This window comes from Octopus bimaculoides, chromosome 18 (genome assembly GCF_001194135.2).
Source record: "Octopus bimaculoides isolate UCB-OBI-ISO-001 chromosome 18, ASM119413v2, whole genome shotgun sequence".
In the NCBI taxonomy this organism is placed as follows: Eukaryota; Metazoa; Mollusca; class Cephalopoda; order Octopoda; family Octopodidae; genus Octopus; species Octopus bimaculoides.
Window position 1 is genome coordinate 45,406,776 of NC_068998.1, and position 19,257 is coordinate 45,426,032.

The 19,257-nt window shown below is 31.7% G+C and overlaps 1 protein-coding gene across 15 annotated transcripts in view; it reads left to right on the plus strand.

Moving 5' to 3' along the window:
- Positions 1-19,257, plus strand: part of LOC106874003 (Kv channel-interacting protein 4) — a 479,441-nt gene that overhangs the window by 405,090 nt on the left and 55,094 nt on the right. For 14 of the 15 annotated variants that reach the window (XM_052974223.1, XM_052974220.1, XM_052974218.1 and 11 more), the window contains one exon: positions 9,988-10,112. In XM_052974223.1, coding sequence (XP_052830183.1) covers positions 9,988-10,112 — 125 coding nt within the window. Of the gene's footprint in view, positions 1-5,993; positions 6,037-9,987; positions 10,113-19,257 lie in introns of those variants that run through there. The other variant, XM_052974224.1, reaches the window with a different exon arrangement.

Genomic DNA, 19,257 nt, shown 5'->3' on the forward strand with positions numbered 1-19,257 from the left:
CCCACCCACACACAAATCTTGTATGGACCTGCAGGGGCCATATGGACCCCAATTGAGAACCACTGATCTAGAATGTAGCTGAAGATATTCCCTGTTGACTGTTTCTTGTACAAATAAGCTTTTAATAAAGACACAGTAGTTGAGTATACAGCTGGACAAATAACCAGTCATCTGAATTGTTGGCAGACAGTCAAATTGTGACACATTTATAGCTTTATTGTAGTAGAGTAAAAGGTTAGATATTGGGAATTAGTAAAGATCCTAACAGATAGTAACTTGTAATCAGTGGTATGAGTGTAAATGTGTCCAAGTCATACAGTAATTAGATTAGATGTGAGGGTATATCTAACAATGACTCGTCTGCCAGTAACAATAAGTCTAAAGAATATTAGTGATGCATGTAATGATTAGTTTACTAAGAGAATAAGCATTGAACATTTTCATTAAAAATTAATTTAATGAAACTAATTTTCCTCAAGTGCTGAAAAAATTACAAATTTTGATCACAAAACATTTTAGATACATATATTCATGATGTTTTCCAGATTTTAAGATGAGGTTATTATAGCTTTTATTATTTTTCAAAGGGTACAATTTTTTAGAATCATATATAAAAGCAAGTAAGTTGGCTCATGCAGTTTAAATCAATGAAGATAGTAATTTAGAATATTCCTCCCAGTTGAAGTACTCTATTTTTTGCCTATTGTATATATTTTCTATTTTAACCACATTTATTACCACTATTATAGTAGCTGCGTGTGAGTGGCACTTTCTTTATGGTATTTGCTTGCCTTGTGCATCTTTTTTATAGATTCTTCTTGTGAAATTAAGGAAGTGCTTAATAAGTTCAACTCTGAGAATGTAATGTTTCTATGCCTTAGTTGGTGTGCTGTGCTAAAGGGCAAGACTGATTTATCATGTGTAATAACATCATAGGAAATACATTAAAGAATAAGGTGAAGAAATCTTTATACAACTTGATAACTTGACAATGCCCTTTCACTTTCATTAAAAATTCAAATCTGTTGTTTAGTTCTAGCAAATAGAAAACAGAATTGTGTTATTCAAGCAGAGATATTTGCGTAGTTAGCTTAATGAGTTTTTTTTTTTTTTGTGTGTTTTTCTTTTATTCTCAACAGTTTACAAAAATTGTATACGTAAATATTGCAAAAGATAAAAAATACAACGAAATTTTTAAATCAATGGAACCATTTTGCATCAGTGACATTTTGATTTGGGGTTTGGATATAGTGCAAGTACATTGGCTGGTTCTTATCAAGACATCATGACTTCAGTCCAGAACAATAAAGTAGTTGCATGATTAATGTAACCGGGATATATAGCACATAGCAGAATATGTACATATAATAGATATTCTCAACAGCTGAATAAATAGTGATGATCATAAGCACAATAACCTTCATGAGCTGTTATATTTCTGAATCAAATAACAAGAGAGTCTGTGATGTCTATAACTGAAGTCCACCAGTACAAGGCTATGTAGCTTTTCAACAAGCAAATATTCAACATTCATAACACCAACTTAGTCCAACTTTTCTCATGTATAAAATATAGATGTTGTTGTTTAACACTACACCAACACTGATGGAGCTCACAGACCTATGATCAAAATTGTTCCAGCAAATAATCAATTCATGTATCTACAACTACATTATTCTAATGTGTCTTCACATTAAGATACAGAAATGCCCAAAAATTTGGAACATTTTTTTTAAAAATCAAAATTGTTATGCCCAAGTACAATTCAATTCAAATATATACAATGCAGAGATATACTGACCAAACAACTAATTCAATTGTTACTTATATATTAAATATAATTTTGGTCATTTAAAAAAAAAATTAATTTTCAGACCTATGTTCCAAACTTTTGGCCATAACTGTAGTATGGTATGAGCATTGAGAAATTTTCATTTTTTCTAGTATAGAGGCTCCTTTCTTATAAAATTTGCTGGAGCGTGTTTCTGTCTACTTTCATGCCATTTGGGACATGTAGTGTTGGGACTAGGCTGTGTACTTTCACATAGATAAAAAGCCTCTGTCTGATATTCATATCTTTGGAATTAGCAGTAAATGAGGGAAATTCTATATGGTCACTTAGGCAGAGAGAAAGAAAAGCCAAATCTCCCACAAATCATACACGACTGTCTTAAAAGGTGAAAAAAATCATGGTTGGAATGCATCATATTATCATAAATCTACTCAATGAAAATTCGCCAAGGGCTAAATTACATCAACTGAGACAACTTTATTAAGTTTTATCACATGCCTACACACACACACACACCTTGCAGTCAATAATGAATATTTAATCTGATCCTTAAAACAGTGATTAATTAATTGATTATATGATAGTGATGCTAGTAATTCCCTAATCATCGTATCAATCATAACTTGACTAAAACCTTGTGCAAACAGAACTTAAATAGCAAAATATAAAGTGATTGCCATTTTAAACTCAGTTCTTTATAAAAACCTAAAGGATTAAATGCAATTCTTTGATATTTCATTATCACTACTGTTGTCATCATTATTCTTTGATATCTTAAAATATAGAAAACATTTTATTTTGAAGTAAAAATTATATGGAATATGAACAACTTTTTTGTCAACTTATATATAGCTCGAGCTTCTTTGCAAATTCTGATACATTCTAATGCTTGATAATTAAGAATATTTTAAAATCTAGTTTCAATTACATTTTAATAACTATTGTTTTATATTTGTTCAAATATTTATCTAAAATATGATTTCTCTCTGATCACTTTCATGTAAATCTTTATATATTGTATCATCATCCAATCTTGTCCAACTTCCAATTTTTCAGATGAAAGACACATTTCTTTTCTGTAAATAGTTTATGTAAAGATTTTTTGGTTTGTTTCAAATATTTAATTACATCTTAGTGTTTGATGGATTCCGTTTTATCTAAATCACATCAATAACTTCAAAATAAAAATAGATAATCACTGCTAAGATAAGTAGGAAATTACTTTAAACATAATGCTATCATATTTTCAAAGGGATTAATATATTACATATATATTAATATTCAGAAATACACGAGGAGTATTATGTGTTTTATATGTAAACTTGTATGTCTATAAACATATGTCTGGATATAATAGATATATATACATGTGAATATATTTGAAGATGTAGACACTTATCTGCACTTGAGAAACTTCACATGATGTGAAGCTGTGTCAGCCTTTTAAAAAAATACTTGCTACACCAACTACTGATGTGATGAATGCTACTTTTGTTTCATTTTGTTCACCTACATGTGTATATACATATAAACATATTTATATAAACACACACACACACATAAATACACACAAACATAAATATCATCATCATTTTAACATCTACTTTTCTGTACTTGCATGGGTCAGAAGAATTTACTGAGGCAAATTATATATATATACTCTCTTTTACTCTTTTACTTGTTTCAGTCATTTGACTGTGGCCATGCTGGAGCACTGCCTTTAGTCAAGCAAATCAACCCCAGGACTTATTCTTTGTAAGCCTAGTACTTATTCTATCGGTTTCTTTTGCCGAACCGCTAAGTTACAGGGATGTAAACACATCAGCATCGGTTGTCAAGTGATGTTGGGGGGACAAACACAGACACACAAACACACACACATATATATATATATATATATATATATACATATACATATATATGAGGGTCTTCTTTCAGTTTCCGTCTACCAAATCCACTCACATGGCTTGCCACTGATGAGGCTCAACAAGGCTAAAATGCATCTGGTATTCACACAAGCCACTACTGGGACGATTATTTCCCCCTCCAGTGTATATTGTACTTCTAAAATCAGCATGGCCGTAAGATGAAATTTGGATGAATACCATTGTAAATTGCTTTTCAACAATGTATGTCATTATGTATGATACATAGATGGCTATAACCATACACACACACACATATGCTTATATAAGTGCATACATATATGTACTAGTACACACATACATATATATACACACATACACACAAACATATATATTGTCACAGTACATTGAAACCATTTCTACATATATATACTTGTATTTTCATATTAGACACACACACAAGTATGTTTATATATATATATATATATAAAATTAAACTATTTTTATGTAATACACACACATATAATACATTTAAATATTTTAAATGTATACATATGTATATAACAATACATGGAAAACAATACTTATGTATATATGTATACAAGCACATACAAATCATTTTTATAAATATATAATTATGTACAAGTTTTATATATACCGGAGTAAGCACATGAAATGTGCAACAAGGTGGAAAAAAGAGTACTCAAATACCAGAGGTAGAATAATATGCTTTATTTAAAAGCAGCAGAAATATAACAAAAAAACGTTACTCTGAGTTTCACGTTCCCGTTCATCGGACAGTTTTGTTAGAAATGGAGAAAGGATAACAATGCAATCGAAAGTAATATAAAATTTAAAACACATGGATTCGTTTGATTGGTCGTTTCAAATAACGGTCATGGATTGGTCGTTTCAATTAACGGTCATGGATGCGTAATGCACAGACCAAATAAATTTAATACAGATTCATCCTATTAAAAAAAATATCGAAGAAAACCTTAAATAGAAAAATGGGCTCAAAATACATATTGTAAATAATTAATTATATTCGAATTAACGCATTAAAATCAAATCAATAAAATAAAGTATACGCTGCATTCAAAATAAAATAAAATAAAATAAAATTACAATAGCGTGTACGTATACAAGGCTATCCACAACATATATATCTATATATAAATATATACATCGAAATACACAGTTGCATATGCACAGACATATATGCAAGTATATGTATTGTATATGTGTATATACATAGATCATTGTTTTCTTCATATCTGGTGTTTTAAGGTACTTTTTTGTTCATGTAAACTAAGCAAATATAAAACTTATTAATCTCTAAGAACATGCAATTTTGAGCTGAATATTCAGGCTTTTTGCTTTGTATCTATTTTGGCATATAGATTTTTTTTTTCTTTCTTATAAAGGTCTCTTGAAGGGAACTTGGATTCCAGCCATGTGTGTGTGTGTGTGTGTAATCTTTATTTTACAACCTTTAGAGTAGGATAACTGTTACACATATAATCCAAGTAATTGTAGATGTATTTTAAGCATTACCTGAACATTGACAAATGTTATCAGGTCCCAGGTAAGTTGGATGTAGAGCAGTTGTAAGCTAATTATAGTGGAAGGATTTAATTAAATGTACCTGTGAAAAATTGAAGATCTATTGATTTTCTTTTCTCTTCGAAGAAATCCATGAAATCAAAATGGAGAAAGAACATTAAAGAAAAAAACTAAGTAGCCTGCAGTTGGAAAGTAATGGAGCTTGAAATTCAGTGTCATTTACAGAATTTCAATAAATATTCCCCAAGTTTCGTATGACACTATTAATAGATTAATGATTTTTATATTAATTTTATAACAACCAGTGTTCTGTTTGAAGAAAGACTTTGCACTGTCATTCAATACATGATCCAGGAAAATATAGTTGAAACCACAGCATCTCTTGTGATATAAAAATAGAATGATTCTTGTCGTCGAATCATTTTTCTCGTGTTTCAGTGAAAGAATTTTCTCATTATTAATATTGGATAGAACTCAGGCAGCAACTGTGGTTTTCTTTTCTCACTTTCTCTCCTATCAAAGATAATAAATAGGATTTGTCACCTTTCAAGAGGTAACATCTTAAGAAATCCATCAAAATCAAAGCTTGTTCATTCACATTCTATTCCCATGGAGTAATTTAGCATTTGCTTTCTAAAGGATTACAGAAAACTGTGTATTTTTAAAGATATTTCTGAATTATTTAAAACATCAAATATACAACGCTGATGTTGATCTTTTGAGTAATTTTAAAGGTACAAATTTGCTAAATGTATTTCTTAAATCCAAACAAAAATACTTAAATAATGGATGGTACAATTTGGAAATCAGTCCGTAAGTTTTTGCTTTCTGTTTTCTTTAGTTTTATATTTTTTCGTTTCCAACACAAATTCAGGCTGAAATTTGTATTTTCTTGCATCTATCATTATCTGATGTTAAACAGACCTTAAACAAAATATCTTTATTGAAGTTAGGGAAATATTTAATCATATTTGTTGTTCTTCTTGTGTTGTTTTCAAACTATACAATGCCAATACATTCATAATACGGACATGCTTACTTTCATGAGTTTGTTTACTCTGTTCACCAGTCTTTTTTAACCACTTTTATCAACCTCAGCTTTACTATCAAATTACTTTCATCCTATATATTTAGTTCTATACATCTTTTTATCCATTTTCATTATTCAACCAAATTAGGTCAATGCCCTCTCACATCAATTTTGATTTTGGTATATCTTTCTCTTTTATTTCTATCAATTTGTTATCTCATATTTGACACTAATATTGTTATGATAATCAAATGATTTAAACATTAGTAATGAAAAAAATCCTTAACTGGAGTTGTTATATTTTCAGTAAGGACTATATTTTTCTGTCATTTTCCCCACTAACTACAAAGTATAGTTTCAAAGTAACTGATGATGTTGCAATTTTCTACAGGAATAATTTAACCAAATATTTTTCAGGATTTAAACTGTTTAATACAAACTCATTTCTGACATTGGAAAGTGATTTTTCATTCACAGTAGGAGTAGAGGTAGGGAATAAGACAATAATATTTTGATAATAAAGTTTTATTTAAGGAGAAATAAAGTGAGTGTGCGTGTGTGAGAGAGAGAAAGCAAGAGAGAGCGTGTTTGTGTAAATGTGAGCTTCACATCTTCAGCTCAAAAGCCCTTTATTAGAATTGTTACAGTAGTAATTTTCAAAGTGTGATTTCACAAGTCCCTGTTTTCTCACCATTACATAATAAATATCCCTTATTGCTCTGCCTTAAAAATCACTGCTGACAAAAACCTAATCAACAAAATGCAGTATATTGTCTTTCTGAGGGTATGTTTTCCTCACCTTTCTTTTTTTTTATGCTGTTTTGCAATTGGATCTCCTCTCTTTCTCTCTCTCTCTCATACTTCCTTCTCTTTCTCCACTTTTGCTCTAAATTCAATGATTTAAAATTTTCTTTTAATGATAGCTATTATCATTCTCTAATTACAAGACATTGAATTGTTACTGCAGTTGGTTAGAATTGTGGAGATTGTGGTTTCCTACTTTTATTTCAGCTGTGAGACACTTTCCTTCTCCATCTCTTATTTATTGTCACCACTGGACGTAGTTATGGGTGGGGAATGGGTCACTCAGCATTAGACTAAGCTCCTAGCACTGAGGACAAAGTGATCTCCAACAATTCTGAATTTTCAACAGGTGGTACCTTTACTACTTCAGCTTCTAGGTCCTGCTGTTGTTGATGTTTTTAATCAAATCCTCTATCTGAAAGGCTCCACGTGGCTCTTACTGCCCCAGCTAAAACCTCTAGGCTGTCTGCTTTGCAGTTTAGCTTCTGCTTCCATAACCAGTCATGGCTTAAAAATGGCTTTGTCGTCTCAAGGGGTTATAAGAACTTGGAAGTTGGAAGTCTGTGCTGACCTCTTCCAACCACATATCAATTCTTATGATCTTCGGAATCTGGACTCGGGTGATATACAGTGTCAAAACAAATAACACAAGGCATTTATGGTTTTGCCAATCAGCTACTAATTATAATAACGGTTTCAAATTTAGGCCAACAATTCTAAGGGCTGGTGGTGAGTTGATACCATTAACCCTTTAGTATTCAGATTACTCTGTCAAAGATAATATTTATTCAGATTGTTTTGAATTAATCATGCATTATCTCATAGCTTTGAGATTTCAATAATGTTATTGTATATTTTTAGGATGATATAGTAGGCTAGGTGTGAGAGGCTGGATCTGACTAGTTTGAAATTAAAAAGGGTAAAATATTAGGAGCCAGATATGGTTGGTTTAAATGCTAAACGGTTAACTCTAAAACTAGATTGGCACTTCATTTTATTGACCCTAGAGGGAAGAAAGTCAAAGTCAACTTCAGTGAGATATGAACTTAGAATATAAAGAGCTAGAACAAACATATCAGTCCTGTGCTTTAATGATTCTGATAATAACAGCAACAACAACAACAATAATAAATCTAACATGCACAAAATTACACATTTGTGCAGCTGATTAAATCAGCTTTAGTTTATTATTGATACTTATTATTATATTGATCACAGATGCATGGAAGACATTTCAAGCTTGGAATAATAATAATGTATTTTATTAATACTATTATTGCTGTTGTTTCTTCATTTATCATGAACAGAAATATTACGAATGCTGAGGGTTTGGGTGAAAAATGCTCAATAATAAATGATCGTTTCGGTCTTTATATATTGCTATGGTTCACTTTACCTTTCATCAATCACTACAGTCAATAAAATAAGTTTATCAACTTCTTCCCTATAAATTTATGTCTTTCCATGAATATTAGAAATCAATATTACCCACTCTTGTAATAGTTATTTTTCTCTCTTGCATCTGTTGCGATAGATTCATAGAGTGTCCTTTGAGAGAATTTTAGCATTATTACTCCTTACATACATTTACACGTAGGTTTTAACATGAAACATTCCTTACTTTGAAGGCAAATGAGATCTATAGATTTGGAGCATTAGAATACCAAATTTCAGGAAGAAAAAAAAAAAAAACTTATAAAAATAATATTGATTAACCCTTTTGATATCAACCCACCTGAGACCATCCCTAGTTCTATGATTCAAATTCTCTATTTTAAAGTGATCTAAATAAAAAAATTAAAAAAACTTCCATCAAAATTTCATGTTAATTTATGTTTCAAATACCAGCTTGAAAATGACAGAGGTGTTTTAATAAATTCTGCATAAACTTTAAAATTAATTGAAACAAAGGAAGTGCATTTCAACAGAAATACAGTAATGAAAAGGTTAAAGTAAAAACAAGCATTCTTCAGAAATATATTTTGAATTTTTAAGTAAGGTGCAGGCATGGCTGCATGGGAAGAAGTTTGCTTTCCAACCATATGGCTCCGGGTTCAGCCCAACTGCGTGGCACCTTTGGCCAACCAAAGCTTTGTGAGTGGATTTAATAGATAGAAACTAAAAGAAGTCCATCATATATGTATATGTGTGGGTGTATGTATATATATATATATATATATCTATGTATCTGTGTGTGTGTGTGTGTGTGTGTGTGTGTGTATCTGTGCTTGTCTCCCATCACTGCTTTACAACTGGGGCTGGTGTGTTTACATCCCCATAACTTAGTGGTTCGGCAAAAGAGACCTTTAGAATAAGTATTAGGCTTTAAAAAAAGTTCTGAGCTTGATTTATTCGACTAAGACCCTTCAAGGCAGTGCTCCAGCATGGCCGTAGTTAAATAACTGAAACAAGTAAAAGAATACAAAAATAAAGGAACTGAATTTTTCAAAATCTTGTCAGACATGAACAGAGGTTGAAGAATTCATCTGTAATAGATTGTATATAGTGGAGGTACATGGCTCAGTGGTTAGAACGTTGGGCTCACAATCATGAGATAATGAGTTCAATTCCTGGACTGGACTGTGTGTTGTGTTCTTGAGAAAAACACTTTATTTCACATTGCTGCTATTCACTCAGCTGTAGAAATGAGCTGCAATGTTACTGGTGCCAAGCTGTACCAGCCTTTGCCTTTTCCTTGGATAACATCAGCAGTGTGGAGCGAGGAGTTTGGTGTGCATGGGAGACTGCTGGTCTTCCATAAAATAACTTTGCATGGATTTGTGCCTTGGAAGGGAACTTTCTAAGTGCAATCCCATGGTTCATGACCAAAGAGGGTCTTTACTCTTTTAGATTGCATATATATTTAATACACAATATCAGAATATGTTGCTTTATCCGTCATCTAACCTATTTACTATTTTGTTTTGCAGATCATGACATCGATGATCTGGAAATGCAAATGGTGCGGTACAAGCCTGAGGGGCTGGATGTACTGTGCCGAAACACAAAGTTTTCCAGGAAAGAACTACAGATAATGTACAGGGGATTCAAGCAGGTAATATCTCTTCTTCACCATCTGTCAAAACATACTGTATGTGTTTGCTGATATCATTGGTGGTCTAATATTGTTGAACACATTTTTCTTTCATCTTCATCATAAAATATGTATGCTAGTATATATATATACCTACTGGCATATTTACTCATAAATATTTATATATATATAATAATGAGCTTATTGTATACAGTGGTCGGGTGCACAAGTTTATATACATATATGTATGTATTTATGTGAATCTATATCTCTCTAAATATATATGTATATGTGTATATATATATATATATATATATAATTTTAAAACATTAAGAAAACTCTAAAAAATTACAAATGATACAAATTTCAAAACATAAAAAAAGTATTTAAAAGTTTTTCATTTTTTATATATATTTCTTGATTTAAACATGGAAATAAGTCAAAGCTGAATTGACTTTAAAAAAAACAAAATATTAACAAGGAAAAACAAAGAAAGAGAATTGTAACATATTGTGACAGAAGGAAACTTGGTATTTTTATGACATCACTTTAATGTTACAATAAACTCACAAGAAATATATCTTTTTGTTTTTAATTGTATTACCTTAAAAGATTTATATTTTGACAAAATTAAATTAGAGATGATATACATCATGTTGATTTCTCAAATACCGCCATATTTTTATTTTGCTTGTGTTTTCTTTTTTTTTTCTTTCTTCAAGTGTGACTATACTTTAAACAATAAGAGATAATAACATTGATTAAAATATATCTCTGATGGAATGGAATATTTTTACTCATTCAATAATGATTTATTAGATTCCTTTGATGTAGGAACAGAGATTAGTTAATCCACTAGGATCATTTAAACTATGTAACAAACCTTCTGAATCTGTCTTTTTGATCCACTAATGAAGGAAGAACAAATGGAAAATCAGTTCATTATGTCTGAGAACAAAGAGAAAAACAAATCCTTCAAACAAGTCTCTTGTTAACTGGTATTAAATAAGTACAATAACAGAACTAAACAACCAATGAGATGAATGTGTAATCCAAATTCCTATACCAGTTCAAGCTGTATCATTTCACTTTACACTGGGAAAAACTTAGTGGAGGTTAAATTATATCATCTACTTAACACTTGGAATGTAAGGTCTTGTGCTTATAAATAGAACCTGCACTACATATTATAAAATACAGTGATAAGTGATTAATAATTAGAACATTAATGTTTCTGAAGCAATCAACTATTTCCTATGTGTATTAATATTACACAATATGAAGGCAATGAAAGATGGCTAGCTGGCAGAAACATTAGCACGCCGAGCAAAATGCCTACCTGTATTTCATGTCTTTACATTCTGAGTTCAAATTCCTCCAACATCAACTTTGCCTTTTATCCTTTATTAAATACCAGTCGCATATTGGGGTCAATCTAATCGATTGCCCCCCCCTCCCCCAAAATTTATGAGCTGGTAGAATCATTAGTATGCTGGACAAAATGCTAAGCAGAATTTCGTTCATCTTCACATTCAGAGTTCAAATCTTGCTGAGGTCAACTTTGCCTTTCATCATTTTGGGGTCAATAAAATATGTACTAGTTGAGCACTGGGGGTCAATGTAATCAACTTACAGACTCCCTGAAATAGTTGGCCTTGTGCCAAAATTCGAAACCAATGTTACACTTAAAATGTTTCTCACTTGTAGAATGTCAGAGTGTTGAAATATAATATTTCTAGTTTGTCACCTCAAATGGAACAAGCGTCTATTTATACAATAACCCATGAATATATTTAACAAATTTTCCAGCAGTTGTTACAATTTGGTGTTCTTCAGTATTTTTAATTGTTGTAAAATAAGTGTCTGGATGTGGCATTTATTTAGAAGGCTTTTATCCTCTAAGTTTGCTTTGTAGTAAATTAACAAGTCATACATAGAATGAAATATATTAATAATTGAGATTTCAAATAATTCGTTAATTTTAATTTTAGATCATATATGTTTTAATGACCTCCATAATTTCTTTTTAATACAGAAGTAAGAAAGCTATTTATCAGAAAGAAAACTATTTTTTATCATCTTGCATGTTTTCACCATACACAATTAATTATTCAATGGTAATCCATGTAGATAATGGTTGGAAAAATAAGGATGCATGAAAATTGAGAGTTGTGTTAGATTTTAAAAAATGAGAAAAGGAGCTAAAAGTTTGTGTTAAGCAGGAAGTGTGGTGTCAAAACAGGAAGTGTGTGTAAGGGGAGACAAATCTCTTTAGTTGGAATTATGAACTCTTTTTCAACAGGAAGTTTATGTCTGTTGACAAAAAAATCTCCAACTAAAAAAGATTTGTCTCCCCTTACACACACTTCCTGTTTTGACACCACAGTTCCTGCTTAACACAAACTTTTAGCTCCTTGTCTCTTTTTTGAAACTTAACTCAACTCTCAATTTTCTTGCATCCTTATTTTTCCAACCATTATCTACAGGGATTACCATTGAACTTTAAAAGCTCAAAGACAATATAATGTATTGGTATGTTTATTTTTTATATATTATTTTTTTCATTTTTTACTTTTTTGTAAAAGACATTTTCATTCTCCCTCTTCTTGAAGTCGGTTAGAAATTTATATTAAAATATGCTTTCAGTTTAGCATTCTGCTTCATTATTATTTTTCATTTTCCTATACATATATATATATATATTTGTACATGCACATGCACACATATACATACACACATACATATATACATATATGGATAAATATTTAAGTCTGTGTGTGGTGTGGTGTGTGTGTTTGTGTATGCATGTGTGTGTGTGTTTGTATGTGTTTGTGTGCTGAAATGTGCAGTCCCCTAGCAGGACTGAAAAACTACATTCAATTCTGCCCCTAGTTAAAAGAACAATCCAGAGATGACATATCTTAAAACCAAGTTGCAGCCATCAGGTGTGTGTGTGTGCATGTATGCGTGTGTGTGTGTGTGTGTGTGTGTATATATATATATATATATATATACATATATATGTGTGTGAGTATGCATGTGTTTGTATTGCATTTGATGGCAACGAAGACATAAGGGCATATTAGACATGCTCCAATTTCAGCAGCTCATTCAGAAGAAAGTGTTTTTAGTCTGTTAAAGCTTATGGGAGGCCCTACTTCACATATAGGAACTTGAGTGATTTTTTTTTTTTTTTTGAGCCATTTCATTCACGACATTAAGTAGCTGATAGATAGACCTTCCCCCTAATGCTTACCTTTGTCATTTATATTGTTAAATTGTACATGGTAAATCTTACCCAAGTGCTTATCTCTGATACTTACATTAATAAGTAGATAACTGATTTTCCCACTGAATAGGATCCTAATCTGTCATATGTAACTTTGCAAAATAACCTGGTACATATTATTATAATAATAATTATTATTATTATTATGGCTGGGTTCCAACCTGAGCTACAACAACAAAGTTTACTCGCCACACTTCTCAGTCCATCATCCCTGCCTCAATATAAGTGTGACGATGTTTACCTCTTCTTACATCACCATGAAGTGGCTTCCACAAGACTAATTTGGATGTCTCCAGTTCAGGGTAGTGCATGCGGTGACCAGATAGTCGCAGCAGTCTTTGGCTGATCTTCTCACTGACTTTCAGCAGGTCTCCATAAAGGCATTCATTTGTCATATTCAAAACAGCTAGATGAACTAAGGCAATTCAGAATGAAGTGTTCTGCACTGTTATTCATATAGTTTAACCTCTATATTGTATATATCACTTCACACAGAAGATTTTCTCTGCTTAAATATCTATTGACTATCACTGAACACATCAAAGATGTATGAAAAATGTAATATTAAACATTTGTGTTGGATACTTCCTGTGCTTTCTATGGCATTTAGGAGTCTAGCAAAATTATAAATAGCAGATTGTGTCATATACAGCACTAGAAGAAAAATGACCATCTTTGGCTTCAAGACAAAAGGTGTTCTTCCATCAGGATAATGCTCAGCCACATACAACAAGGATGACATTCCAAAGGCTGAAGCAGTTTGAATGGGAAACGATATTCACCAGACATTGCCCCATCTGATTAGAATTTATTTTGCAGAACAGTACTGGAGGAGTATTTTTCGTTATGGATAAGTGAATTTTGGAAGAGGAGCCTTGCAAGTGCACCAGATAGATGGAAGAGCATTGTAGAAAATGAAGGAGGATATATTTTAGATTAAAAAATAACTTTGTTTATCTTAATTTTGAAAAATAAATGAAGTATATAAAAACTGCATTATTTATGGGAAGAACCAATAATTATAACAGGAAAGATATCCCCCTCCCCCCACCAAGAATTTCTAACTTAGGAATAATGTTACAAAGTAAGTTTGTTCAGGTACCTGGTTGATTTTTGGTACTTAATTTAGTGAACTTCATATGATAAGAGGCAAAGTAAACCTTGGTGGGATGTGAACTGGCAATGTAAAGGTACATAATTAAATACTTCAGATAGTCCAACATTCTGCCAATTCTGTAATCCACCACTCTAACAACAACAACAGCAGTAGCAGTAGTAGCAGAAGTAGTAGTAAACTAACTAAAATTAACATAATTGAAATATCCTGTTTGAATATGCTGCCATTAATTACAAAAGGAGAAGGTATAATACATCTCTAATTCTATCACAGCTTCCATTTAAAGTCAGACTCTATTTTGTGATGTCAATTAACAAAGTTTAAAGCCAGTCTCTGGACACCATTTCTCTCGTAGTCAATTGTAAATAGGATATTCAAGAGATCAAAATGAGGAAATCACCTACAGATATTTATACTGAAGACAGCATTAACTGAAAGCAGTATTTAAAGAGAAGTATTAAAGTCTTCTTTATTGCAAAGTTATGTGTTTTCTGAAATATCCCCACCAGAATATTTATACAAAAGTGTTTCAAGATTTATCTAGTAAATTCAATATTATCAATTAAGTTATATTACAGAATATCTATTCAAATATCTATTCTGTTTCTGCCATGCAGCTCCATGCAGTGAACTGAGTTTAGGTCATTTAAGATATTTAATAGTATCGAAATTAATGTCAGGTATTTACAACAAGTTTTACATAAAACTCAAGCAAAAGAAGAAAAACAATTAAATTATTGTAATTTAGTTATTTCCCAAAACTTTTTTACTTTCTTATTAAATTTATTTATAGACAACTTCCCCTCCCCACCAATTTTGATCCTTTTCTCATATATATATATTGACAGATTTCAAACTTGTAGTCAAATAATTTAGCATTCTAAAGGATCATAAAGTTTGCATGGTTTTAACATGGCATGAGAGATCATCCTATTGGATTAGTGATGTCAGTTTTTTTGACTTTCCCTTTAATATCTCTAGAGAGAATGTTAATATTAGTAGCCAAGAAGGTCACAGTTAATTAAACAGCACCTTTGTGTGTGCGTATATGTGTGTGTGTGTGTGCTTAAATTTACAAACAAGAAAAAGTGCTCAGTAGCAAAGGAGAAGGTAATTATTTGTTATCGTGCTAACATTATTTGGTGTTACTATTCTGAGTCTTGTAATTACTCACTGACTATGCACCTAAAGTCTGCATTACAGATCATCGTACATGTGATAAATATTATGGATATAGGTGTCACTTGTAACAGGACAAAATAGACAGTCTCTATGAAATCAGAATCATCATCATCATAATTTTACACCCAATTTCTATGTTGGCATGGGTTGGATGTATTGCTACAATCAGTCAGTCCATAATTGGGAATACTGCTCACCTAAACAGGTCAGAACAGTGCTTCTCACTCATGCATCTCATTGACCATACATACATACATATATATATAGGTACACACACACACACACACACAATCATAAACTAATGTATGTATATAAAAAAGTGGTACTACATCAAAATATATATTTCGGTTAAAGAGTTTTCTTGTACTACTGATAAATCTTGTGTTATCTTACAAAACAAAACCATCTGTTTTTCTTTTCCTTTCTATAGAATATGACAAAGTTTAAATATTATTGTATAAGAAGAGGGCTAATAAGAAACTATAATACTGTCACGTCTTCTGTAAAGGTGCCATTGTATGACAGTCTCTATACTGTGCTCTCTGTTGCCACTTCAGGAAAACACACCTCTCACTGAGATTACCATGTGAAAGGGCATAAGTGTATAACAGGGTCTTTGAATTAAGGAGCTAAGTAATATCTGTTGATTACTTATGCTTCACAATGAAGACGTATGGCTCAGTAGTTAGAACATTGGGCTCACAATCATGAGGTACTGAGTTCGATTCCCAGAACAGGCTATGCATTGTGTTGTTGAGCAAGACACTTTATTTTACGCTGCTCCAGTTCACCCAGCTGTAGAAATGAGTTGCAATGTCGCTGGTGCCAGGCTGTATCGGCCCCTTTGCCTTTCCCTTGGATAACATCAGTGGCCTGGAGAGGGGAGGCTGATATGCATGGGTTAGTGCTGGTCTTCCATAAACAACCTTGCCTGGAGTTGCGCTTCAGAAGGGAACTTTCTAGGTTCAATCCCATGGTCATTCGTAACTCAAAGGGGTCTTTTACCTTACAATTTTATATAGATATATATATACTCACTCCCACACACACACACACACATACATATATATATAGTTAAAAAATTTAGCAAAAACACAGCAAACGCAATTCTTCAGCTAAAAGTATTTTGCACGATTTAAGTTATAGAGCTTAAATCTAAATACCTCTACAATTAAACCATACCACAAACCTCATTAAATAGATCGACAGAGAAAGCATGCTGTACCACGACCTATGCCTGCAATATATAGCCATACTAAATACTCTGAATGTCCTATTTACAAAATCCAAATTAAGTTTTTCATTTTATAAAACATCTAAACTAGATTATATCTTTCAGCAACAACTGCAAGTTTTTCAGCAACATATGTTTATTTTAATGAATTTCTTGACACTTTAACAGCCATTTCAGATATTCAGTTCTGTATTGTCAATTCAATCAGTTAAACAGTGTTGTAATTTAATGAACAAATATTTCTTATAGGAGGTTCATTGATGGATAAATTATGCGTGTATGTATATATACACATATCCATATCTACACACACACATACACATGCGTATTTTATTTCATACGATTATGTAAGAATATTTGTGGAGACTAATGGTTCATTTCTTAAGGAAAGGAAATTGTATTATTTATGTGCGTCTGCCTGCATACATGCTTTTTGTGATGGGCAGCATTGGCATGTTTTAATGGGGAGTGGTGAAAGATAAAGATAAAGCTTGGGAAATTTCTAATAGAACAGTGTAAGGAAGAGATTGATCGTAAAGATGATGATGGTGATGAATGACTAAACTCAGAATTCAGCTGTAATCTGGAAACTACAAACTGTCCTAAATAATTATATACAAAAATAAATTACATTTCTCAGCTGATAAATGTTGCATCAAATGTTTAGAAACATCCAGGATTGCATTGTAATTTAAATGGAGTTTACCTTTAAAAAAAAAAGCTAGACAACCAATATATTTGAAATAAACTATTTTTCAATCTAGTCAAGAACTTGTATTTAATATTAGAGTTAATTATAGAATTCAGTTTTTCAGTCTCCTCTCCCCTCCTTCTTTCCAATATCTTCTGAGCACCAGAATATTTATCTGACTACTGTAGTGTATACTACCTTGAAAATAACATCGCAGCAGCATGATCAATAACTCGTTAGAATAATTCAATCGCACTCTACCATGCTTGACATGTTATAGTAAGACAGAAGTGCTATTAACCAAATTCTCTGCTTCCATTGGTGGCTCACGCAGTTGCTACCATTCATTAACTTTTTTTTACCATTAATTTATGTTGACATAACTCATCAATTTTCAAGGGAGAATTTCCTTTCCCAGAACGAGCTGCTGGTATTGATTCCTGATTTTATCTGCAATCATGAGTACTGACAGATGATAATCTCTACATATTGAGGATTTTTATCCTGTTTTATTGCAATGGGAATATCAGTTCATTTGTAAATATTTTACTGTTTGGCAAAACATTAAGGTCAATGATTTACTTTATTACATAAATTGGGCTTTGCTCTGTGGCAACAACAGCCTGGCCAATGAGCTGTAACTGAAATATAGCTTTTGCTAGTTGAAAACTATGTTAATGAATTGATTGAATGGATTTCATACAAACAGAATTTAGATCTATATATTGATAAATTACTTCAGGTGTCTGAATCTGTTTGCTTTCTGTAACAGAGAAGCATTGGTTGAGTTCTGTATAAAAATATGTGTACTTACATGTCATAATCATCACACACACACACACACACACATGCATGCACACATGCATATGATCATCATGTTACATCTGCTTTATATGATGGCATGGTTTGGGCAGGTCATCATAGTCCAAGTTCTTTCTTATCAGAAGTCACTGCTCTCACTGACTGGTGCTCATACATGTCATTATTTTCTATTGCCAACCACTTTACAAAGAATACTGGGTGCATTTTCTTATAGCACCAATACTAGAAACGTTGATGAGACATTTTCAAGACACCTAAAAGACCTCACAACCTTACACTTCCTCCACTCATTTGCAGTCCACTTTACAATGAGTATTGAGTGTATTTTTCATGGCAGCTACAGTAGGGTGGTTGTCAAATCCTTTTATGAGACAGAGCTGTTTTATATGTATACACGTACCAATCACTTTTGAGGGTGTGCAAGAGAGCTTAGCTTGATCTGGACTTTCTAGAGAACACTGAGTAACATAAGACATGAACTTTTGCTGAGGTAATGTAATCAAGGAAAGAAAATGTCGATGAAAGGACTAGGAGCAGGATGATAGCTACAGAGTTTATGGAGTATAGACAGGAATAGAATGGAATGTTAGGCAAAAGTAAACATTGGATATAATAATAGGAGGTGATAGTTGACATACATATTTACACTATAATAAAGAGTGCTACTTATTAAATAGTTTGGAGTATGTAACTTTTACTAACAGAAATAAAGAATTATTAAAGTCTACAAATTTCTAAAAGAATTTTAATTTCAATAAATTTTTATCATAATTTAGTTTTTAACATTATATATATATATATATATATATATATATATATATATATCATCAT